This window comes from Pinus tabuliformis, chromosome 5_2 (genome assembly GCF_031772625.1).
Source record: "Pinus tabuliformis cultivar Carrire ecotype Pingquan chromosome 5_2, CPIR1, whole genome shotgun sequence".
Taxonomy (NCBI): domain Eukaryota; kingdom Viridiplantae; phylum Streptophyta; class Pinopsida; order Pinales; family Pinaceae; genus Pinus; species Pinus tabuliformis.
In genome coordinates, this window is record NC_142306.1 from 147,007,633 (window position 1) to 147,033,255 (window position 25,623).

General features: G+C 37.0%; 1 protein-coding gene across 1 annotated transcript in view; it reads left to right on the plus strand.

Moving 5' to 3' along the window:
* LOC149157953 (mitochondrial adenine nucleotide transporter ADNT1-like) overlaps positions 1–15,199 on the plus strand; it is an 88,085-nt gene extending 72,886 nt beyond the window's left edge. The window contains exons 5-8 of the mRNA XM_089436058.1: positions 8,121–8,233; positions 8,412–8,525; positions 10,380–10,724; positions 14,654–15,199. Coding sequence (XP_089292184.1) covers positions 8,121–8,233; positions 8,412–8,525; positions 10,380–10,724; positions 14,654–14,737 — 656 coding nt within the window. The 3' untranslated portion in view covers positions 14,738–15,199. The remainder of the gene's footprint in view (positions 1–8,120; positions 8,234–8,411; positions 8,526–10,379; positions 10,725–14,653) is intronic.
* Positions 15,200–25,623: the final 10,424 nt, after the last annotated feature.

Consider the following 25,623-nt stretch of genomic DNA (forward strand, 5'->3'; position numbering starts at 1 on the left):
TCTCTTGTGGCTTCTTCATAGGGCACGAACCATCCATCACTTTCATCCATGAGTTAGTCATGTCATCATTCATTTCATCAGAAAGTGATCCATCAGTCTACATCTGGTCTTGCTTCCTTCTTCATGTAGTATCCTTCAGAAGGATCTTACATCCTTCTACATGGTCCTTTAGGAAGACATCCACATTTCTTCCCTTGGCAACCCTGCATAAGCCCATCCAGATAATTGTTCAAAATAAGAAATGAACATTTAAATCAGAGTTACATTTGTGATGGTCTTTCATCATGACATCTTCCTGCAGGTATCGACATCCTGCATACATGTGACACATCAGAGTGGCCTCATTCCTCAACAGAATCACCCCCCGATAATTGATAACCACGCATGTTTGGCAACAATTTCGATCTCACGGCTTGCTCTTCAGTAATGATGTTGACCAACGCACTGTATAGCTTGATCATTAATCATATTGCACACTAACAAAGGTGCACAACATCTTTCAATGCACACTATCTTTGCATGTGAATTCATTCACGCATAGATATTCCCGATCAACCTCCACTCTGTCACGAACAGAAGGCACTGGAACCACACACACAAAGGTAGTCCTGATGATGAACAATTGCTGCCTCTCAAATATGCGGCGCCAGAATGCCTCAGCTATCTATATTTCACATGAATTTTAATTCGCCTAGCAATAAAAACTCGTCCATGTGAATCCAACAATCTCGGCTGGCTCAGCCTTCTATCATGACAATTAGTCGAGTGGCAATTTTGGTCCCCACGACAACTTCACGTAGCCGCTTAAAACACCTGTCCTTCATGCAAAACTCTGGCTAGGATAAGAAGTTTATCAACAAAATAGTCTTTCATGCACAGGGCGCACGAATTCAACTGCATGCACCCAGGTATTGGACTTTATACCAATCTCTGACTAGAACATACAACGATTCATCGCATTTCATTATGCACAGGCGCATTTTTGACAATCGACTTTCAGCTTATAATTTATCCATTCAACACGTAGCACCAAATCTTATTTAATTGCTTCCTGCTCAAATCCTTCCTTCCAACCTTAGTTCTCCTCATGCGGGCTGTCACACACTAGCACGACTTCAGAGTTGTTGTCGCACAACGCTTTATGACGTCCAAAATGCGCTTGACTCCAACAAATAAAGGCAGAGTTACTCTCTGTTCATTTGTTCCAGGCAATTTGAACTCCTAGACAACCATTCATTCGCACACCGACGTTTCATCTCATGCACAACAGCTGCTACAGGCTACGCAAACAGATCTGAGGAAGGTCAATTCATGCACTGGCGTGCTCAAGTTAGCATTTGGCATTTCAGCAACTCGGAAACCAACTCGGATTTGATCAGAAATGCGGATGGCTCTATGTTCAGTGATGAATGCTACCAATAAGAAATTTAGGAATTTGCCCTTTCTTCCAGGAATTTGATCCTTGAATAAACGTGGCTTCTGAAATTACAAAGATCAGCTTCAAGGGGTGCGAGCTTCGTGGGCTATGATCCGGCCCGATTTTACTCTTGACGTGGGCAATCCATCCAAGTCTCCTCCGCGTTGCCGGATGCACTGAGTTCATTCGCCACCTGTAATTACTTTTGGCCCTGTGATTGCAGATTGCAGATTGCAGAGAAATGCAACCTTCCAGAATGTTAAAGTCGACCCCTTGACTTTATAAATTTGTCTTTGAATAGTTTGGGCCAAATTATTTTATAAAATTATTCAATCATAAAAAATTGTAGAGCCGTTAATATTCGGAGACAATTTTGTGCACACCATTACTTCAGGAAATTGATAATCTTAGCTAACTTCATGATCTTGCAAGCTTCCTCACAGTTGGCCAAGATCATGCTCTTATACCACTGTAATGTTCCAAACGGGATATTTTTTCTAAATTTGCAGAAATTGAACTCAACCCAAATTTCACCATTAAATTATCATTCATTTAACAGAATTTTGCCATGTAAAATATAATAGATAAAGTGCATGCAATTCCATAAAAAAATAGGCTCAAAATAATCTCAGCTTTATTATCATATAAATTGGGGTTTACATGCTGATGCAATTAAATAGCTGCGATGGGAAACTGGCCTCAAGAATCTGCTCCCATACTGCGTTGGCCCTCCAAAACTTAACTGAAATATCACTGCTGAGCTCTCTTGTGAATTCTAGATGAGTTCGCCAAGGGGAGTTGGGTACTCACCCAATCTCATTGAATCACCCGAGGTTTTTTGTCCCGGGGCTACTGCTGGAGTAGAGAACCGGGTTTTGATGGATCCCTCTAGAAGCTCCTATTTTATTATTATTTTAATCATTGAACACATTTCCCTTAATTAAAATATATATTTTTTTAATGTGGGAAAATGGTAAATTGGCCACCATGCTTCCTCAAGCCACCAAAAATCCCTTCAAGCCATCCCATCCTATAGGTCTTCTCGTTTTGGTTCCAATGAGCTATTACACTGTGTTCTGCCAAGTATTCCTCTGGAAATGCCACCTTGCGTAATTAATGGAGTCAGGCCCATTAATAACTCGTTTTTTTGAAAGTTGTCGAAATGTAATGGAACGAAAGGAAAACTATGTGGATGATGGAATATACCAAGCGGATGCCATCGAACCTCATAAAAACTCCCCAAAACCCCCTGAAACACCTCCCGAAGCCCCTTGGGCCCGCTAATGAAGTAAACCTGCACCTGTGACCTGTTTTCCCTAGCCCTGAAAGTCCATCCTAACCATGCCACGAGAAACACCAGAAAAAGGAACATTAAAAGCTTCTTTTGTTGATGGTGATTGATGAGGATGTTTTGATGCTTCCTTGGATGATCTTCTTCAAGGATAAGGAGGGGATCCTTGCTGCAATGATAGGGAGCTTGCCTTATAGCTTTTGAAGATGATGATAATGCCTTCTCGCCTTCAAGATACTTCGACTTCTTTGGTAGTGAATGAGTGCAGATCATAAATGCTTCTAGGGTTTCGACTTTCTCCAAGATGATGTGATCTTCGTCCTTGAAGTCCTTCTCTTGGATGTCTATACTTTGGGCTACCTTGCATTGTAGATTTCTTTGAATTGATGAGGGTCTTTGTGGTCTTTTGACAGTGACTAGAGGATCCAACACTTTCTTTGGTGTAGACTTCTAGTTGCCTTGATTTGATTGATGATCCCAAGACTTCCTTTTGAAGTAGTCTTTCTTCTTCATTGTAGATTTTGATTTCACTTTGATATCCTTTAACTTGCTTTGATGCCTTCCTTGAAACTCGATTCTTGAGTATCTCTTTGATTAGATGCCCTTCCTTAACAATCAACTTTGCTCTGATACCATGTTGAGAAATCTAGGGCATTAACATTAGGTGATTTCTCTCAATTAGTAACTGCTTATGAGAGATATTTTCTTCTTTAGATTAGGATTTACTAATTGCATAAGTTATTAGTGTTCTTTTTCATCAAACAACTACCAATGCATGAACATAAATAGACAAAGAGACACAGAATGTAGGCTATCAGCCAGGGCCAAAACCTCACTCTTTGAGAGGAAAACCCACACAAATTCTTTTTATAGAGATTCCAATTGACGAATACCAAGACCCTTGACCTAGTAGCCTCTCCAAGACCAAGACACAAGTCCTCTTCCATGTTTTCGTTTATTCTTTCTCGATTCCTTCTACTTTAGATTTCGCATCATATGTGATGACACCCAACTGTGATCACTGTGCTTGTCAAGGGTGTCAAACTTCTCCTTCAGCAGTAATACCGAATCCTGCTGCCCTTTTTAGATACCACTGAGACCTTGTTCCTTGTAACAACAACTAGACCTTGTCACACACTTGTGACCTTCCTCTTGTGCAACACCGAACATAAGAAACTCTTGTCACTTGTATCCCTTCTAGTCACTGCAATATATCCATCCGAAACTCAGAAAGAGATCCAAACTTCTGTTGACTGAGATCAGCCTTTATCTCTTCCTTGCTGTCCCTTCTTTGTCTATCTGAATTGCTCTCATAACTTGACATCCAAACTTGTCACTTCTTCACTGTTACTGTGATCTGAATCTTAGAGGGATCTGTGTCCCCTTTTCTCTCACTGAACTGTGGCCTTTACCGAACTGTAGCCTTCACTGAAATGGTTATCTGAATCAGAGGTAATCCGAACTTGTCTTCTATCGCAATCATCCGAAAAAACTCGGAGAAAGATGTTTGAAATTCTTTGTTTGGGGAATAGGCCGAGGTGCCTATTTATAGTGGTCTGTCTGTCATATTAAGCCGACATAAATATTATGAATAGGTGTGTCTCCATAATGAGAAGCTGACATGAGTTTGTTACCTTATCTTGAAGCCGGCATGAAGAGAGGACTTTGTGCTTGTTGTTGGAGGGCTATATAGACTCATATACTTGACACATGCCCAAGAAGGGCTCTTCATACATGACATTGACTCTGACTTTAATGACAAATCCTAAGGCTCTCAATGGGAGCCACAACAAAATTTCTTGCTCATGAAACCCATGAAGCAAGCATCACAAAAACAATTTTATTTTCTTTTCATCATTTTCAAAAATCACATTTACATGTCATTATGAAGACCGAACCTAGTTGCACTTTTCAATAAAAATAACCTAAGTCACATGACATGAGGATACAAGACAAGGAATATATAGAAACGTGAGTATTTGACACGAGACATGTCTATCCTTGAAAGGAGACATGAACGGCATGTTATATATGCTACATATGTTCAAAATATGTGGTCAAAAGGTGGAATAATTGAAATGCTCCACTCTGTGTTTTAGCATATGGCCTTGCACCCAAATATTATTCTCCCTCTTGGTGGAGAAAACCACACATGGATCCAGAGGTATAATGTGGCTAGATGCTTTCATTAGACAAACGGTAGAGAATTTTTTAAGTAAAAAACGGGCTCCAAAACAGAAAATGCACTATTAACATTATTTTTAAAAGAACCAGTCGGGTTCAAGATGATGATGTCAAACATAAGGGTAAATAATTTTGGAGGGAAAGAAAGAGAACAACTTTTGTAATCGTATTTTCCACTTATCTTCTTACAGGTTTATTCAATTTTCAAGTGTAGGCACTTATTGAATGCAAAATTAAAGTCTACATTCAACTAGTATGCACATTGCATACTTTTAATAGACTGACAGTGAGATTAATTGGAAATACATGAAAAATTATGTTTTTTAAGTAAGAATTACTACTTTTCACCCTTAGGAGTAGATAATCTACTCAATTATAATTCACCCTACAAGAAAGAACTACTAAGATAGGCCAAGAGCGAAGGAAAGCCTATATTAAGGTGCTCATTCTTTTCTATCTATTAGATGTTTACTGTCAAAAGAAAGCTCTTATTTATTTATTTCTTTAATGGGAGATAGGCTATAACATTGACATATGATTGTAGGAGCTTCAACTAGAAGGAAAGATAGACTTTGTATTGAAAAAATTCCATGAAAGTGGGGCAGACGATAGATTTGCCTTAAAGGTCCTTATCAGGCATTTCTATTGTATAAAGTATGCCTCCTTTTTGCTTTCTCTTTGTATGTCTAATGACTTTATGAGGAGGGACCGTTTCTTAATGGGATTTTTCTATGACTTGCCTTATGACTTGCTTACCTTCGTACAGCCATGCCTATCAGATGGAAAAATTAGCTCTTTAACCATGAGGTGTTCTAAAGCCCAGACCCACATGCTTAGGTGCTTAGTGAACCCATGATGCCTACTGAATCCATGTCAAGAACCAATTTTCCCTTAACACCTTTCCCACGGTGCTTAATATGAACACATGCCAACTATCTGATCGGACACTATAGGGAAAACGATTGAGGAGCTGGTTGAGAGAATATTGCAAAACATCAAAGAGGTTAGGAGCAGTTTTCCAACATATCGCCCAGGGGCAATATTTAAGCAACTAATTGTAATTTGTATGCTAATAGTAACCGTACTATGTGCTAAGGTGAACCATTTGTTAAGAATGCAAAAAAACGTTTTTTTTCGACTTTTTGTAACTGGGCATAATGGTTGATAATTCAATCCCGGCCAGCTTCAATATCGAATGGGCAAGGTGAAATACCAGTGAATGGCCAATACATTGAAATTGCCCCTATTATTATTTAAGGCTAGATACCTGCCCTTTTATTTTTAAAGAGACACATTTATTTATTTATTTCCCGTTTATCTCAGCATGGGTCTATTAAAAGTATTCAGTGTGTGTACTCTTTGGACTGAGAATCTAATTTTGTATCCAATAAGTGCTTATACTTGAAATTTGAATAAACATACAAGGAGATTCATCAAAAATATGATTTAAGAAAGGTAGTTTTTATTATTTTCCTTAGGAGGCTCATTTTAGACTTTAAATCTTTTCTAATGTTGGTCCCGACTTCCTGGTGATGACGAGTGTGCTCAAGTACAAAGCAGATTGAAGCAAGTGCATTAGTGAACATGTAGTTCTCAATAGTTTGAATCCTATCATATGGTGGAACATGTATGGTGCCTCTACCACAGGTTGTGAGTGCTTTTTTGGTAGAGAGCTGTTGGAACACATACAACTTCATCCACACATGAAGACAAACAACCGAATGTAGACTGGGCAGAAAGCTTGGTTTATGTGCAGCACAACTTGAGGTTGTTGTCCCACTATTGTGAGGTGGCAAAGAAATATGGAACATATATGACTTGGGACACAATCCAAAGGAGGTTAATTTGGAGGATGGAGACACAGCTTTTTAGTGTTTGGAGGCTGAAGTTTTGGCTGATAAGACTCATGACCTTGATCATGTAATAGAGATCCGACCTTTGTCCTCATCCACTACCATTGTCGGCACTAATGTTTTGAGATATTGCAGCTTTAGCTTCACAACCTCCCGCATTGTGTAGGGGTCGTGTAGCTCATAGTTGTTTTCCATGACCATTTCGACCTACTAGTCCTGTTGCTCCTAGATCACGGTAAAACAAAGTGGAAGTTTCTTATGGCAAGAGGATAGCTTAGGAGATAGTAAAATCATTTGTCTTTTTCTGTTTAGAAGTAGTTTCTAGAACTTAGAGTCCTTTGTCTTTTTTATGGCCTATTTGAAGAGTTTAAGTTTGGAATTTGAACTGCTGATTGCATATTACAACTCTTTTCTTATAGCAAGAGGATAGCTAAGGAGATAGTAAAATTATGTCTTTTTTCTGTTAAGAAGGTAGTTTCTAGAACTTAGAGTCCTTTGTCTTTTTTATGGCCTGTTTGAAGAGTTTAAGTTTGGAATTTGAACTGCTGATTGCATATTACAACTCTTTGGTTGTGAGTATGATACTCTGTTTCATTTCATGTTTGATTTTACTTGTCACAGTTTGTTGATAGAAATGTTATCTGTTACAACTTGCAAGTTATCTGTTGAAGCTTGAATGTTGATGTCATTTTTGACCATTTGATGACATGTTACAACAGCTGGATGATTATGTATATGTATACCATATAGCTGATGCTTTAATGGTCATCATTAATCCAGTAGTTAAATCTATGGTTTCATACTTTCTTCAACTTATTTGACATTCTGCATGCTTATTTTATAAATATACATGATAATATATTAAAATATATACTATATAAAAATGCTCCCTTTATGCTCCATTCCTAGAAGCTTTTGAAAATTGGCGCTCTGTGCTCCTGGTTATCTACTGCTTCCAGTAGTGTAGATCTACACAATTTAAAAAACACTTGTAAACATGCTTCTATCTCATCCTTACGTAATATTTTACTAGCGTGAAAAACAGAATGTGATCTTTTCCATTTACTGCTTGTTAGCTCTCAAATTATAAGAATGATTTTATAAGAAATGACATGGGTCTGCCAATCTGGATGCAGGTTTTTGGTTTATTCTGTGTGTGTGTGTGTGTGCGTGATATATAATGCTTGATTGTTTTGTGTGTTATATGAATTTGTTTGGCTTTGTGGGTAGTTAAAAATTTTGGGCCAGTTTGAGCGTGTCTTTTTAATCCCTTTTGTATTTCCCCTCGTAGAATGCTGGAAAGCTGCTACTATGTTAAATCGGAATTGTAGTGTGATTACATGAATTAAAATACCCTTTGTTGACCATGTTGCAGAAGATGCAGAGCTAACACCAGTTCTACGTTTAGGAGCAGGAGCATGTGCAGGAATAATTGCTATGTCTGCAACATATCCAATGGACATGGTTCGCGGAAGGTTAACTGTACAGGTCTGCTGAAACTGAAACTATGTTCTTTTTGTGTTCTGGCATTTAAATTTTTAATATGATAGGAGATGATATGGCAAAAGTGGTGCTTATCTTTGTCCTTCAGGTGTGCATAACTTACGAAGTTTTCACTGGCCATGGTGAAAATATCTCTCAACCTCACGAGTGTTTTTATTTGCAGACAGAAAACTCACCTTATCAGTACCGTGGAATGTTCCATGCATTGTCAACTGTCTTGCGTGAGGAAGGTCCAAGAGCTTTATACAAAGGCTGGTTTCCTTCTGTGATTGGAGTGGTGAGTGAGAAATTTTGCAGTTGACTTTACTAGGATTGTTTTGGAGAAATGCTAGTTTGGAAGGATGATATTTCTTATACATAATTAGAGTACACAAACTGAATTACTTAAGCTCTCAAGTCTTGATTGTAATTAATAATCGACCTCTTGAAGTAAACACAGTTGTTTATAAAATGCAAACTGCTATAAACCAGTGATATGTGAGGATGTGCTTTGTGTTCTGTGTCTACCTGGAATGGAAGTATGTTACTGGGACATTCTCCAGTGTCCCCCCAATCTGCAGTGGACATCTCAGGGATGTGCCTTACATACAGGTGACATCTGGGCATCCTCTTGTTCCTACAGTTGATGATAAGCCATCCTCTACAGCCTGCCCCTCCCCATACCATACAAAGGGTATTACTATTCACTTAATTTTTTAGGGCATGCCGTCTTTGATAGTGTAACGCTGTCTATTGATACCACTGATGTGATTTTGTTGACCTTTGATGTAATATAAGTCTTAATATGCATTTTACTGGAAGAATGCTTACGGGACCTTAGATGCACTTTGGAATTGGTAGAAAGTACCTACCATCCACACTTTTTTGCCTTTGAAACATCTCTGTTCAGTGTTCACGCAAACCAGTCTTTAGTCTCCATATTTTGCTCAAACTAGTTTTTTGTAAGTGAGTAGTGGAAAAAAGATCCTCACCTTGCTTTAAGGAAACAAAATTAGTTTTCTGTTTGTTTGTTTGTTTGTGTTTTCATGAAAACACCCATATAGGGGGGACGTCCTGGACTACTCTGTAATATCAGGATACTCTAGCAAACCTAGGGTGCTTGGCAACACGAACCCCTTCTACCAGGGCATCACATTTCTGCAGAGGATGTCCCTGGTAAAGTCCCCATGTTAGGGACCTTACTGCAGATGGAAGAGGATGTCCATGATGAAGTCCCTGCTTGCAAGTATATCCTGTTGCTTCTATTATTTAAACAGCTGTTTTAACATTTTGGAGGTTTATTGCATGCTCTCTTTCATGATTTTATAGACCTGGTTTTTTGTGGACCTGAATATTAGATCCTCTTTATAAGTGGTTTACCTTATTATCATTGTCTTGTTTGCCTATTTGAGATTGTGCTACTGTTTGGTTTAACATTCAATATCATGTAATTTTCATATTGTGATATCCCCACTATAGTGTTTTTTTAAATGAAAATTACATTATCTTTTCTTGTAGGAGACACAGTTCTTTAATTTTTTACCTTCAGTGTTGATTTAGGAGTTTTTGCATTCCCACTTTGTATCTTTACTGTATGTATTCTTTTAGTCCCATTGACCCACCTTTGCTGTCATTTATTGGACATTAATAAAATAATCTTTAGTTTCTTTCCAATCTTATGCATATATTGTTGACCTATTCCAAAAGGTGCTACATTTTCTCAATTGGTGTTCTATTGCAGTGGTTTTCAAATTTTGGCTTATTTTGTAAGCATTGTGGAAGGTAATCTTTTCTTTTGCTCTACTAATCTGCATTGGAACCCAAGCCATGTAATTTACATCGCATATAATGTTGAAAATATTTTTAGTTTCTGGCTTGTTTGCATTATAATGAGTAACTTGTTTTGTTCATCTTTTTTCTAAAAATTGTTTCTCTATAACACAAATTTGTGAGTATATAAACTCAGTTACTGTTTTTTTTTTATCGCACTTCAAATTATATTTCACTTTGCTTTAAGATGAACCAAGGTTTTTAAAATTTTATTTTTCATTCTGGTCTCTGATTTCTAAATTCTAAGCCAATTACAGCAAGATGTCTCTGACCTGGAAGCTGCATACATTGGTTTTGTGACATTTTTTTTTCCAATTTTCAGATTCCATATGTCGGGCTGAATTTCTCAGTTTACGAGTCTCTGAAGGACTGGTTAGTCAAATCCAGACCCTTCGGTCTTGTTGAGGGGGAAGATTTGGGCGTGGTCACTAAATTGGCTTGTGGAGCTGCAGCAGGAACTGTTGGACAAACTGTAGCTTATCCTCTTGATGTAATACGGAGAAGAATGCAAATGGTTGGGTGGAAAGATGCTTCTTCTGTTGTAACTGGAGATGGGAGAAGCAAAGCTCCACTTCAATACTCTGGTATGGTTGATGCTTTCAGACAAACTGTAAGGAATGAAGGTTTTGGTGCGTTGTATAGGGGTTTGGTTCCGAATTCAGTGAAGGTGTGTATAGAGATGACTTTTCTCTACTGTCTTCAATTTATGGTCTGTTTCTTTGAATTTATTCTTAGTGTATTTTTAATGGACTATATTGATTTGCACTAGATTAAAAAATCCAGCTGACATAGAGTAGTTAATGAGAGTTTAAATGGAAATTAGTTGTAAAAGGCACCTGTTTAAATTCATAATTGTTGTCAGTTAAGTATTGTGTTAGGTAGGAAAATGGCCCTTGCTTTAGATGTGATATGACCAAGTGGTATCTCTTCCATCTCTCCCAAAGACTTGCACCTGGTCTCATCCCTGAGATAGCTGCAGTCGTGGTCTGTTATGGGTTGAAATTTGCACCCATATTTTTTTTGTATGAACACGGAGAGCATGTCTGGTAAGTTTTGAAAAGTTTATTCATTATTGATATATTTTTGGGTATTAACATGGAGAGCAAAACAACTAGGTTGGAATGGGTCAGCATTCTAATAAGTACGGTGGGCTATTCTCATTTAATAATTAATCTTTATGTAGGAAGAAGAATGGCTGGTGTGATACCTCTAGGCTCTAGCCGATATAAGGGACTACCCGTATAAGTAAATAATAGGACACCCAGGAATTGGCAATTTCTTGGACTCATTCTTATTATTTATTTTATTTATGAGGAAAACCTTGCGTCTCCCTTTCCCCCAACCTCTCTTCCTCAAAATATCCAGATGGAGAGTGGCCAAACCACACCAGTCACAATAGCGGCTGGTAACCCTGAGAGATTTGATCAGTTTCCCTGTTGGAAATATGCCTTAAGCGGATGGTTCAACTGATTCAGCTGATCTTTGGGGCCCATTCATTTTATCTTTTAATCCATCTCCCTACCATACTTTTTTTCTTTTTCTTTTTGATTTAGGGGTTTATTGTGAAGAGCTTCTAACGATTCTTCCACTTTTCATACTTTATTTTGATTTCTATCATTTAACTATTTGTTTAAGAATAATATTTCAAATTAGTTGTGTGTAAGTTCTTGCATCTTTCTCATTTCAAGAGTGCTCTATCAATCAAAATCTTCACTTCCTAGATTCAAACCTATGGTGTTTTTTTAAAACGCAGTGCAATGGAATCTATAATAAGATAAACTTTTTTCAACACTTTTTCAACACTTGGCCCATCCCATTCTCTTGTAAAAGTACAATGATCCATCTATATATTTGAAGCATCTTGGGCCAAATTTGAAGGTTAATATATAACAGATGTATCTCTCTATCTATGATTTAGTGCTGAAGCCGAAACTTTATGATCATATGGTTCTGGATTTCTTCTATAAAACACTTGATGTCCCACCTCAATCTGACTTGAACCGAGAGATATGGTCTTCTTTTTGAATTTTTTTATTTTAATATCATTTAGAAGCATTAGAACTGACACAAAGCTTCTGGGCACTACAAGCAGCTTGCCTGTGCGTGTATAAGGGGTGAGCCATAAACATAAGCACTTCTGTTTGGCTAAGCTGCTGCAATAGGGGGGTACCATTCCCTTTCTGTTAAGTCACCAAGGGCTTGAACTTGCCCCCATCTGCTTGTTTGTACCTTGGGGGGAAATTGAACCATGGCTGCTGGCCTGATATGAGATGATCTTCACTGCTAAACCGCAGCCCCATTGGCAAGATATGCAGTTTTCACTGCAAGTGGGCAAAATTTTCAGCAACAATTAGGGCTTTTCATGGCCTCAAACATGAGATCTGAATTATCTCTCAACTGTAGATGAAAATGGTCCAAATGGACTAAATATTTTACTTTTTTTGGTCTTCCAAATACTTTCTGAATCGGTTGATTTGGATATATGCACAGTTGAAGATGACTTACTATACTGAATCCTTCTTTCAGACTGTTTTAGAGTCTGACTTTTGTGTAATATCTCCGAACTCCATGCCAAATCCTGTGTAAGTTAAAACTGAAAAGCTTGAAAACTTAGCTTTCCAATGAATCCCTTTGCTTTGAATTTATAATTGCCCATCAAAAGTCACGTGCAATTGATGATGGCCTTCTACTTTTGACCATTCTTCAGGATTTGGTTAAGAGCCTGATCATGTGCAGACTACAACTCATAAAATTCTGTGCCAATTCCTGTGAATTTCGAAGACATGGCAACCTGAAATATCTGTTTTCCAACAAATTGAGTCTCACTGAATTTGAATGATTATGAAATGTCATGAATATGGGAAGATATGGTACTCCTTTAAGGCTCAAAGCACTGGTCCAGGATCTACCCTACTCGGATATTGCTTGGTCCAGGATCTACCCTACTTTGATATTGGTCATAAATTAAGATTATTGAAAAATAACCACAAAAGGTAACACATTTAAATAATCATATACTTCTTCTTGAGTGAATGCAATAATTTTCTATATATACTAATTTATCTATCATTCCTCATTGTTGAGAAACCAATTATAGTGTAGTAGATTAAAGCTTGATTCTTCTTCTTGATAATTACATGTGAATGTTATCTGCTTTCTTATGTTCTCTTCATCAAGCAATCTTACAAATTTTCAAGACAAAAGGATCACAAAGAGACAAAGAACACCAGAAATTAAGCTCAAGTCTCCTCCAATCAAGTCAAAGTCAACGGTGGTCAAATCTGTGAAATCTGGTCAACTCCTGAAATTTCGGGCCTGCAGCACCTCAGAAAAATTCGCACATGTGAGCAGAACTAGGGCAGAGAAATCGATGTGATGATGAATGAGTGAATGATCTCCAAAGTGGTCAAGTTGACATGCCCAGGAGGGTTGAATAGCTGCCCCTTTAGGCCGACTTGACCAAAGAGGGTAGACTTGGTTTTGTGGATGACATTTTGACTCTTTGACTCGAGACAAAAATAATTTTCCTTTTCTTACCAGAAGTCCAAATGGGACTTTGACTCATAATAAATTTTCTTTTTACTCAATTGACCCTATAAGCATGAATAACACTTTGACTAAAAATAAAATAATAATGATGAATATAATAAATGATTATAATAAATATATCAATGTTACATGTGAATTACATTATGAAGACCAACACTAGTTATATTTCCAACACAAATGTAGGCCTTAGTTTCTGGTTGACCTATTTACGTATATACGTGGCCCCCTATTTTGGTTAGAGGGATCACACCAATGGCTCTGAATCCAATTTGTTAGTGTTTTCATATTATTTGATTTAATAAATGCTAATGGTGGGTCTTTGAAAATTTCAACATTCATCACATTCTTGTTCGTAAGCCTCTGTGGTTAGAGTTTGAGGAAGAGAGTGCATCCGGAATATGATCCATAGTTCCATTTTTAAGTTGATGTTTCGAGTCCAGAACAGGACCCATCATCAGGACATAATGGTTGAGACGAGGAGGGGCGTCCTCCTCTCAACCATTATGTCCTGATGATGGGTCCTGTTCGGGACTCGAAATGTCCACTTAAAAATGGAACTGTGGATCATATTCCGGCTACACTTTCTTCTTCAGATTCATCACATTGTTAACTTCATTAACTTCATGGATGATGTGGCTTATGAAATATTTTTATATATATTTGCACCCCAGTATGTCCAACATTTAGATCTTGAATGGCATATTAGAGAATGATTATACCTCGTAAAAAAGTTAACGCCCATGGAAGCACTTTAAAACTGCCACCTAAGAACTTTCATATGTAGTGCATTTCTTGATAATAGAGTTTATTAGTAGGTACCAAATTTGTGTTCAACTTATAACATCCAAAGGGCCAAAGGGTCCATAGAATGGTGGATACTTATATATCCATGACATTAGTTAATTTTAAAGCGAAAAGAGACTGGCAACATTGTGGTCATAGCCGGTACAATTTTAGTTCGTTGATTGAAATCTATCTCAAATCCTTGTTAATTTTATGGAATCTGATAGAGATTAAAATCCCATATTCTTTGCTCTGATCTGACAGGTGGTGCCGTCAATATCAATTGCGTTTGTGACATATGAAGTTCTGAAGGATCTTCTGGATGTGCAATTGAAAATTAAAGATTAAAGATTTTATTTTCATGTGGTGATATTTGGAGAGCGTTCTTTGATTTATTCCAAGGAATAAACTATCTTCATTATTGTTTATTTGTGTAAAATGGGGCCGTTATTTTTCTTAATGGCTGTATCTATATCTTTGAAGGCATATCCGATCATTAGATTGTAGAAGTTTAAAATGCCCGAAGATCAATAAATCTTGTAATTGAGACATTGGAGTTAGCACATTCCAGCAGTTTTGCTTTGCCGAGGAAACATATATTTAAAATTTTAGTGTTTTTATGGCTATATAATCAATTGCCAATTATATCGCTTCCCAGGCGTTGTGCCTACAGAGGGGATTCGAAATTGTTGTGTTGCCTCGGTCCTGTTTTTTGTGCTAAGATATTCAAGTTCCCTGTTTGCTAGATAAAAGGATGCTCTGTATGATTGATAATAATGTGATCGTTTTAGGCTTCTATGCTGTTCTTGAGATCCTGCCTTCGTCTCTTTCTCTGATTTGCTGTTGCATAATTCCATAATATTCTGCTTCATGTTATATGAGTCCTCTCTTTTATCATATATTAACTAATAAATTATAATATTAAGCATGTTCTGTCTTTTTCGAGTTCTATTCTAGTCTTCACCATAGCTTACTTGCATTGGTAATTTAGCAATGTCATTCCGTTATTTGTTCTCTGTTTCATTCCTTTCTCTTTCTTATTTCCCTTACCAAGTTCTCTATAAGCCAAATGCTCAAATTATGACGCCAAGTGCGAAATTGTAGCGATTATTTTCTTGTTGAGGAATACATATTACTTTTAAATAAGTGCCATCTCTTTCTGGTGAATTTGCCTCATAAGCAGTAAATTGTAATGTTCAATCTTTGTTTTGCTTCTCATGGGCTTTTAATGCTGATTGCTAATATTGTTACTTGATAGAATAATTTTCTTTTCAATCTTTTACCACTGAACACTAGAATGAATGGATTTGTTTCAGGGTTTCAACTTTCTATTCATTCTCTGAGAATATTACATTGAGTGCTTTTTCCTGTTATGAGGATTTTCGGTGTCCTCGTATATCTGCACCATGTTAGACGAAGTTTTGTTCTAACATCACTCCTTATTTTGAATTGTTCCGGTTGTGATTCGTCCTTGGGTTTGATGCTCAAAAATTCATTAGAACTGAGTTTTGATCAATTGGGTTTATAATCTGGGATAAATCCTTACTACTGGTTATCATGTTTTTTAACCCCGTGGAAGTAATTATCTGGATTTGGTTAAATGTTGGATCCTTGAAATGATCGAAATGTCTTGGTTGTGCTACTGCTGATCCGCTTTTAATATGTTTGACGCCATTCGTTCATATTCAGTAACATGACAAATGTACTAGCTAGTATCTACTGAACATGCATTCATGAATTAGGAACTACTGAACACTAGAATGAATAGATTTGTTTCAGGGTTTCTATTCATTCTCTGAGAATATTACATTGAATGCTTTCTCCTGTTATAAGGATTTACGGTGTCCTCGTATGTCTGCACCATGTTAGACGAATTTTTATTCTAACATCACTCCTTATTTTGAATTGTTCCGGTTGTGATTCGTCCTTGGGTTTGATGCTCTAAAATTCATTAGAACTGAGTTTTGATCGATAGGGTTTATAATTTGGGATAAATCCTCACTACTGGTCATCATGTATTTTAACCCCGTGGAAGTAATTATCTGGATTTGGTTAAATGTTGGACCCTTGAAATGCTCGAAATGTCTTGGTTGTGCTACTGCTGATCCGCTTTTAATATGATTGACGCCATTCGTTCATATTCAGTAACATGACAAATGTACTAGCTAGTAGCTATACATGCATTCATGAATTAGAAACCGAAGATTTGGTGGTGGATAAAAAGATTATGCTGCTAAGCTAGAGCATTAGAGCTAAGTTGGCCATTGAAGTGCTTGCTCCTAATTGGTTTTGGTGGTATAATAGATTTTCTCCATAGAAAACCATTATTAACAGTAACCTATACTAGAGCCTTTCACAAAGAAATGTTTTTCTTCATATGCATTGCGACATCTCATACCAATTACAAACGATAACGATTTATGTTTTTGAAGGGGAGTTCACCCCAAGTCGAGAAACTGAGAATCTGACAACATGGAATGCTATGAATTGGATCTTAGTTGTGAAATTTATTTTTGTAAGAACATGGATGTAAAACCAGGGTTTTGGTTTCCTAGAGTTTACCATAATGTAGAAGCGAAGCAATGAAGCTGAGCTTGTCTAGAAAAAATTGGAGTCGTAACTAACAATTTTTTTCGTAAGGCCATTGAGCATATACATAAATTGACAATTATGAAAATGCCATTGGGCAGATAAATACATTGAACAATTATGAAAATGCCATTTGAGCATATACACACCGACAGGAAGATGCCAAGAAGCGGGCTAAAATAAAATTAGATAGATTTTCTAGATGTTACAAAATATTGGATTCAACAAAGAAAACGAGGCATTATTAATGGAAGGCAATGAACAGTTTTTCGCTGGACTCTGGTTACTTTTTACTAGTGGCATTGGGGTAGTAGTATTTTAAATATGATTCCGGTGATACTAAATTAGCAAATTAACAAATGCCAATGAAATCATTTTTGCAAAATTTAGATTTTCAAAGATCACGTCTTGTTTTAGTTTTCAAAACAAAAGAGATGTATCATATATTGTACAAAATATTATACTCACTGCGATTATATGTGTGACCATGTTGATATATTATACACTGCGATTATATGTGTGACCATGTTAATATATTATACACTGCGATTATATGTGTGACCATGTGTGACCATGTTGACAAATCAATAGGGCAGCAATTAGGGTGATTTCTCTATTTCTTGTGACTATATGTTGGTTTCTTATTACTTCTGTTATGTTTTTTTCATCAAACAATTAGAAAATCATAACCATGATCATAAAAAGACAATGAACACGATATACGCTCCAAGCTAGGGCAAAATCCCTCCAAGGGGAAAACCCAATCAAATCTTCACTTACAGAATTAGATCAAATTGAGAAAACCAAGACCCAAAATTCAAGACCAAGACCCAAGTCAGACCTCCTTTTAAGTTCTTCCAAAAAATCAAAGTCATCTCAAGTCAACAATAGTCAAAGCCTTCCAAATCTGATCAAACTTCGGATTTTTGGCCCTTGCAATTCTTGAAATTTTTGCATGTTTGGCAAAGTTTTTCCTTTGACCTTTGCACTCTCTCTTGACCTTTTAGCTAGTACTACTCTTTTTTTGGCGTAGAAGTCAAGCTTGCTTGAGATGATCCAAATGAGGTCGAATTGTCCTCTATTTATACACATCTAGGAGGTCGAATGGGTCCCTTTTAGGGTCAACTTGTCTATGCAGGGCCGACTTGGCCTTGTGGAGACGAAAATGACTTTTGACTTTCAACTTGTCTATGCAGGGCCTACTTGGCCTTGTGGAGACGAAAATGACTTTTGACTTAAATAAAATCCTTTTCCACTTTCAAAAGTCCAAATGAGACTTGACTCAAGTATAATGGAATGACTCGTGACATATTCTTTTGACTCTAAAACCTAGAAGCATGAAGAACATGCTTGATCTAAATAGCAATTTGACTTGAGAATGAAAAATAAAATTTCTTTTTCTTCTTTTGCTTTCATATGAAATATACAATGACATAAGTACAATGATAATTATGAAGACTGAACCTAGTTACGTTTTCCAACACTCTCTTAACTAGGGAGGTATTCATAATTACATAACCATTTCAAGGATACTCTTAAATTGAAATATTCTCATAAGAAAAGTTGGATTGATAAGCCATCATCAAACATCATCATCATAACCAATATTGCCAAATTGCAATATAGAAAGACTTTGACTAACAAGCTCCAACTCTCCACTAGATTAGAGCATAATGTTGGGAGGAACACTTGGACACCAACACCACATCCTCTTCAAGGCACATACCCCATCCGAATGTTCACTAGGTATGCACTTCCAGGACTGTTCCTACCTTGGATTCCCAAACCTCAAAGAATGTCGATCTTCTTTGACTACTCTTATCTTAGATACCCCATCTTATCCTCAGAGTATCAGTGCACGAGACTACTTCCTATCTTGGATTCCCAATCCGTAATGAGTACCAATCCCAAATTCTTATCCAATTCTCCATTCTCCCTACCAGTGCTTTCACTGGATTTATGGTTGTTAGTCTTGCGCTAGTGCATGACACATGGAGGATACAGTGTCCCACATCACTCCCTCTCAACCAGGGAGGAAATCCTTGGTCCCTCTTAACTAGGGAGACACAACCTTAAACATCATTTTGCTTTTTTCATTAACTAGTTCTTTTGTTGAGATCTTAGTTGTAGCTGTATGGCTCCTTTCTTGCATCATCATATCATACTTGAGCTTTGACCTTCCTAGACGTCATGGAGCCAAACTCTTTCTCAATTTATCTTTGTGACAGGGTTCTTGCCATCAACCTTTTAAATCACTTTCCATTAATAATTAGTTATAGTAGCTTCATCATCAAAAGTATCTTGTGAAACCAATCAATGTAGAGCTAATCATAGTTCCATCTTCATTTGGGAAAATGAATTTCTTCATTTTCAAATCCAACATGACCAACATGCTATCTCGTGACTTGCTACCTTTTATGCCTTTATGGTGTACACATTTTTGCAATCTATTCTTTTAAGCCATTACTCGTGCTGTCGTCTCAATCCATGTGCTTTTTGAATTGAGTTTAAACCAAACATTTGTATATTCAACTATTATCTTTCTAGTTTATATTTATGCAATATGTTCTTTCAGTTAACTAAATCATATCCCAAACAAATCATCAATATCAAAGTTACCAAATCATGATAGTCTCTTGACAAGATGTCAAATTCCTCTACTTGCTTCATCTGAGATCAACATCCCTTCGCATGGTTTATCTTCATATTGGACTAGAATCCTTCTCCGTGCTCTTCCCCTTTTAATCATCAATCAATGTGTCCAACTAACCAATTAGCAAGCTTCAACATCATATCCATCAGTGTTTACAACTCCCTCTATAGTTATCATTGCTAGCTTTCTTATGTTCTTCAAGGGTCCATATCAGATGTTGATGAAATATCACCATGTGTTTTGCCCATCCATCATGCCTCTATATATTGAGTAACGATATGGAAGAGTCTCGACTTTTCCAATCTAACCAAGACATATCATGCTCATGCTTACAAGTATATTTATGCATGTAGCTCTTCCCTACAATACTTTCTAAAGTCATGAATCTAATTTCTAATGAAGAGCTCTTTTGTAGAGAAATTCATACCTCTTCCATTCATATAGCCATTTAGATAACTTCCTTTTGAACAAACTAATTCTCTCTTTGAAGATGATGTCTAAGATGGTATTCCTTTTCTAACATGAGAAATGCTCCAATTATGCCTTCATGTTGCAACTCGACTAGACTGCGTTTGATACTGCTTCCATGATCTTCTAGTGGAATGTACTCTCACAATGATTCTTCCATATACTGAAGAACCTTCTCGTAATAATGGTCATGTTACTATTTGGGATACTTGTGATCCTTTCTTGCTAAAACACTGTTTCTATAACAACATGATGCCAAAAATTAGCTACATGAATTGCGGAGTGCTAAATGGTCCAAATCCTTCTATCCTTGCTTGGCTAGATGACTGTTATCAATGAGATGCAACTCACTGTGTAGAATCTAATCCTTCCAATACTATATGCTTCCTTCCATGATGCCATAATCCGAAAAAACCACCACTCTAACAAATGTAATTGCATATGCTACTTTGTCTTATTCTAATAAAAGAGAAAACAAGTTGCTACTAAACTTGGTAGTGGTGGAGTTCTTCAATGATAGAGATCCTTAGGATCTTCACTCTTCGACTTCTTTTCAGGGTCTTTATTATCTTCACCTATGTGAGGTGCACTCTTTTTGTTCCTCTTATTGGTTCTCCTGTTTTGAGGATCCTTAGGACAATCCCTTTTAAAGTGTCTATATTCATTGCATCCAAAGCATTGTATTTTGGATATATCCCGTCCTCCACGTCGCTGATTGTTGTTGTTGTTTAACTTTTGACGAGATTCAAACTTTCCAAACTTTCCATTATCCTTCTTTGATCTAGCAACAAAAGCTTGAGACTTTTTATAGGGTTCAGTGTCATTTTTGGCTTTCAATATTCTCTTCTAGAATACACAAAGACCCCAACTCATCGAAGTTTGAAGTTTCCTTCTTGAATATATGCTTGTTGCAAAACTACTCCATGTTGAAGAATCAAGGGCAATTATGTATAGTAGGATTCTTCTAGATTTGATAACAATTTGTGAAGCTCTTTTACTATTTATCTTGTTGGCTTAATCTTCCTCTTCTTTTTCTTATTAATGAATGTGTGTCTGCTTCATCAAACTGCTACCAAAAACATAAGAACAAGAACACAAGATGTTGGCTTTTTGCCAGGGCAAAGCCTCTCTCTCTCTTAGAGAGGAATACCCTTTCGTAAGTTTATCTTATTGAAGCTTCTTATTGATCAATGCTAATCCCTAGACCCTTAATAAGAATACCCTGCAAGAATAAGTCAAGTCCTTCCTCCTTGCACTTCGTTCCTCAACACTTTGTCCTCCTTTTGGCACTTCGTTCTTCTTACAACTGTTGATAGTCCTTGTTGCACTTGCTCTTAAAGAGACACTTATCCCTGATCTTTAGTGAGACCCTTTACTTGTGATGATCCCTTCCTTCCTCTTGACCAATCGAGCTCCTTCTTCAAGGTGTAGTTGTAGACTTGATATGATTGTGCTGCAGTCCTAAATTCTTGCATGTGTGGGAGGTTTCCTTGAGTATTTGGTTCCTTTCTTCTTCGATTGAGAGTCTCTTCTTCGCTCTAGTGGGAGGCCTTATAGGCCTAAGTTTCAAGCCCAAACAATGAGAAGTATGACACTATTATGTTATCGCTGTTATGATCGCAGAGATGCTTCCTTTTCTTGCACGCGACTGTGCTTTACCCTAGAAACAGTGCTCCAATCTTCGGTGATGACTTATCCTTCTTCGATGCACTAGAGGCTCCTTATACTCGTCCTTTTTCACCCTTTTCTTGGTCTTCTTTGCTCGCTAATTTCAGAGGTGGATTGCTTTTTGTTTGAGGGAGTGGACAACCTCTATATATAGAGCACTGTCCCTCCTTTAGGCCGACTTGAGGTAGACATGATGGCTGTAGGCTGACTTGAGTTTCCTTCATCATTTTTTCTCCTTTGATGATGTCGTTGCATGGAGAGGACTCGTCTTTGCTTGGAGGGGATAATCTTTGACTCTTATACAAATATGTACATGATGTAACATGCCCTTAAGGGTCTTCAAGCTTTCTTTTGATTCTTTGACTTACCTATAGCACTATAACATGTGTTAGACCTATTTCAATGAGTAAGAAACTCATTGATAAATATAACAAAATTAATATTTCTTTTCTTGAATAAATACAAATAAAAGTACAGTTATGAAGACCGAACTTAGTTACACTTTCTTCAACACTCCCTCTTAACTAGGGACGTATTCATAAATCATTACAAGGTGTTTGGCTATTTTTCAATCTTGAAGAATTCACATAAGAGAAACCGGATTGGCAATCCATCTGTTATAGCAGCACAGTGACCAACATTGTTCATAGCAAGGCCTTGACTAATAACTCTATCTCTCATAAGATCAAAGCACAATGTTGGCGAGACCAATGGCTTGTAGACACCTTAGTCATTGTCTCTCAGGGTACATACCCACCCGGGTGTTCATTGAGTATGACCTTCTAAGACTATTCTTGTCTTGGGTTCCCAGTCCTCAAAGAATATCGGTCCTCTTGCCTACTCTTGTCTCGGATGACCTACACATTCTCAAAGAGCATCAAATGCCAAATGATTACCCACTCCTCCCATTCTTTCTTCCCAAGTGAATACAATAATGTTGTGCTTATCTATTCCTCTTAATTGAGGAATACATTCCCAAGTTTCCTCTGACAAGGAACTTGCCCAAGCTCCTTTGTAGTTGGGAACTTGTTAGAACTCCCTCTTAGCTAGGGACTTGTCCATTCATCAACAACTTCATTTTCGCGGGTCCTTCAGCTGCTTGATCTCCTTCTTTCCTTCAATGTCATGAAGTCTTTGTTTGAACTTCTTCTTGGTAGGTTAGTGACCATCGACCACTTTTCTTCTTGATTTGTCATGTCATTGCTTCCTTCGTGGAAAGTGGCCTTCCGATGTATACCGGGGCCTTTTGTCACCTAGCTACTCCTTTGTCATATTGTCTATGCTTTAGAATACTTATCACATGGATGCTTAGTTGTACTTGCTTGTTCCCATACTTCGATTTAGTAGCCCTTCATGACTTCATTCTGATATTGCTTCAACGTCAAATAGTGCTTTTGCTAGATGGCTTCTTTATCATGACATCTTTGTAGAGTTGAATCAGTTATCTGTACCTTAATATACCCAAGGCCTTAATGGGTGTCAGGGGTCCTTTGATCTTTTTCTTCCTTTGTCAGAGTTGTCAGGCCTTCTTTCGAGAGATGTCTTATGCCAGATCTTTGTCAGATAATGATTCTTCGTGTCCATGGTGTTCTTACACTCTTGATCTCTTTCTTCATTTGCTTCTTCTTGGATTGTTTAGTCAACAAACTCATACTCCTTATGAGAGCACTTCTTCTTTACCTGCTTCTTGGATTAGTCAACAACCTCATACTTCTTGTGAGAGCATTTTCTTCATGTTGACCTTCAATTGATTGTAGTACATGCTTTCGAGCATGTCTTTGGTGAAAGACATCCTTTTATACTTTATCATGTTTTAGAACATTTACCATGATTAAATGATACATATGATGACATGACTTAAACTTTGATGCATACATACCTCATCTTGATTTTGCTTTGATCATCTTGGCTTCATTTGATGGTTCTTCTTGATTGGTGTAGCCTTTCTTGCTTCATATTTTCTTGCATGCATATCATCCTTTCTTGAATCCCATGAATGGGACTCCCAATGAGAAATCTGCGCTTATTTATCAACCTTCTTTTGAGGATTCTATTAGAGGATCTTGAAGACCCTTATCTTGCAAATGTTTCTTCCTTTTGATGATAGAGGCCTTCAATTTTCTCAATCATGATTAATTATTCTTTCATTGTGGATGAGGTCCTATAATAGGTATGCTCCTTCTATATGAATATCTTGAGCAATATCTACACCATGCTCCTATATTCTATAAGATATCTTTGACCATGCATTCTATTCTATTTCTACATGCTCCTATACATTCCTCATCTTGATTTTGCTTTGATCATCTTGACTTCATTTGATGGTTCTTCTTGATTGGTGTAGCCTTTCTTGCTTCATCTTTTCTTGCATGCATATAATCCTTTCTTGAATCCCATGAACGAGACTCCCAATGAGACTTCTGCTCTTATGTATTAACCTTCTTTTGAGGATTCTATTAGAGGATCTTGAAGGCCCTTATCGTGCAAATGTTTCTTCCTTTTGATGATAAAGGCCTTCTAATATTCTCAATCACGATCAATTATTCTTTCATTGTGGATGAGGTCCTATAATAGGTATGCTCCTTGTATACGAATAACTTGAGCTATATCTGCACCATGCTCCTATATTCTAGAAGATATCTTTAACCATGCATTCTATTCTATTTCTACATGTTCCTATATTAAAAATTTTGAAAGAAGACTTTAAGTAAAGAGGTTGACTTAGTCATAGTAGAGATATGGAGGATCTTCCTTATTTTTCTTCTTGTCTTCTTCTTTCACTTCTTGAGTTACATAAGTTTTTTCCCTTTTTCATTTGTTGTTGTTGTCCTTCTTAAGTTTAGGACAATCCCTTTTGTAGTGTCCATATTCTTGGCATCCAAAGCATTGGAATTTGGACATATCTCTATTGCTTGTTCTTCGTGGACCAATTTTGCCAAATTTTCCCTTTCTCTATTCTTCATAATATTTATCACATGGATGCTTAGTTGTACTTGCTTGTTCCGATACTTTGATTTAGTAAACCTTCATGACTTCATCCTAATATTGCTTCAACATCAAATAGTGATTTTGCTGGATGGGTTTTTCACCATGACATCTTTGTAGAGTTGAATTAGTTATCTGTACCTTAATATCTCCAAGGCCATCATGGGTATCAAGGGTCCTTTGATCTTTTTCTTCCTTTGTCAGAGTTGTCATGCCTTCTTTCGGGAGAGGTCTTATACCAGATCTTTGTCAGATAATGATTTTTCGTGTCCATGGTGTTCTTACATGCTTGATATATTTCTTCATTTGCTTCTTCTTGGATTGTTTAGTCAACAGCCTCATACTCCTTATGAGAGCACTTCTTCTTTACTTGCTTGTTAGATTAGTCAACAACCTCATACTTCTTATGAGGGCATTTTCTTCATGTTGACCTTCATTTGATTGTAGTACATGCTTTCAAGCATGTCTTTGGTGAAATAGATCCTTTTATACTTGATCATGTTTTAGAACATTTCCAATGATTCAATAATACATATGATGACATGACTTAAACTTTGATGCATATATACTTCATCTTGATTATGCTTTGATAATCTTGGCTTCATTTGATGGTTCTTCTTGATTGGTGTAGCCTTTCTTGCTTGCGTATCATCCTTTCATGAATCCCATGAATGGGACTCCCAATGAGACATTTGCTCTTATTTATCAACCTTCTTTTGAAGATTCTATTAGAGGATCTTGAGGACTCTTATCCTGCAAATGTTTCTTCCTTTTGATGATAGAGGCCTTCTAAGATTCTCAATCATGATCAATTATTCTTTCATTGTGGATGAGTTCATATCTACACCATGCTCCTATATTCTAGAAGATA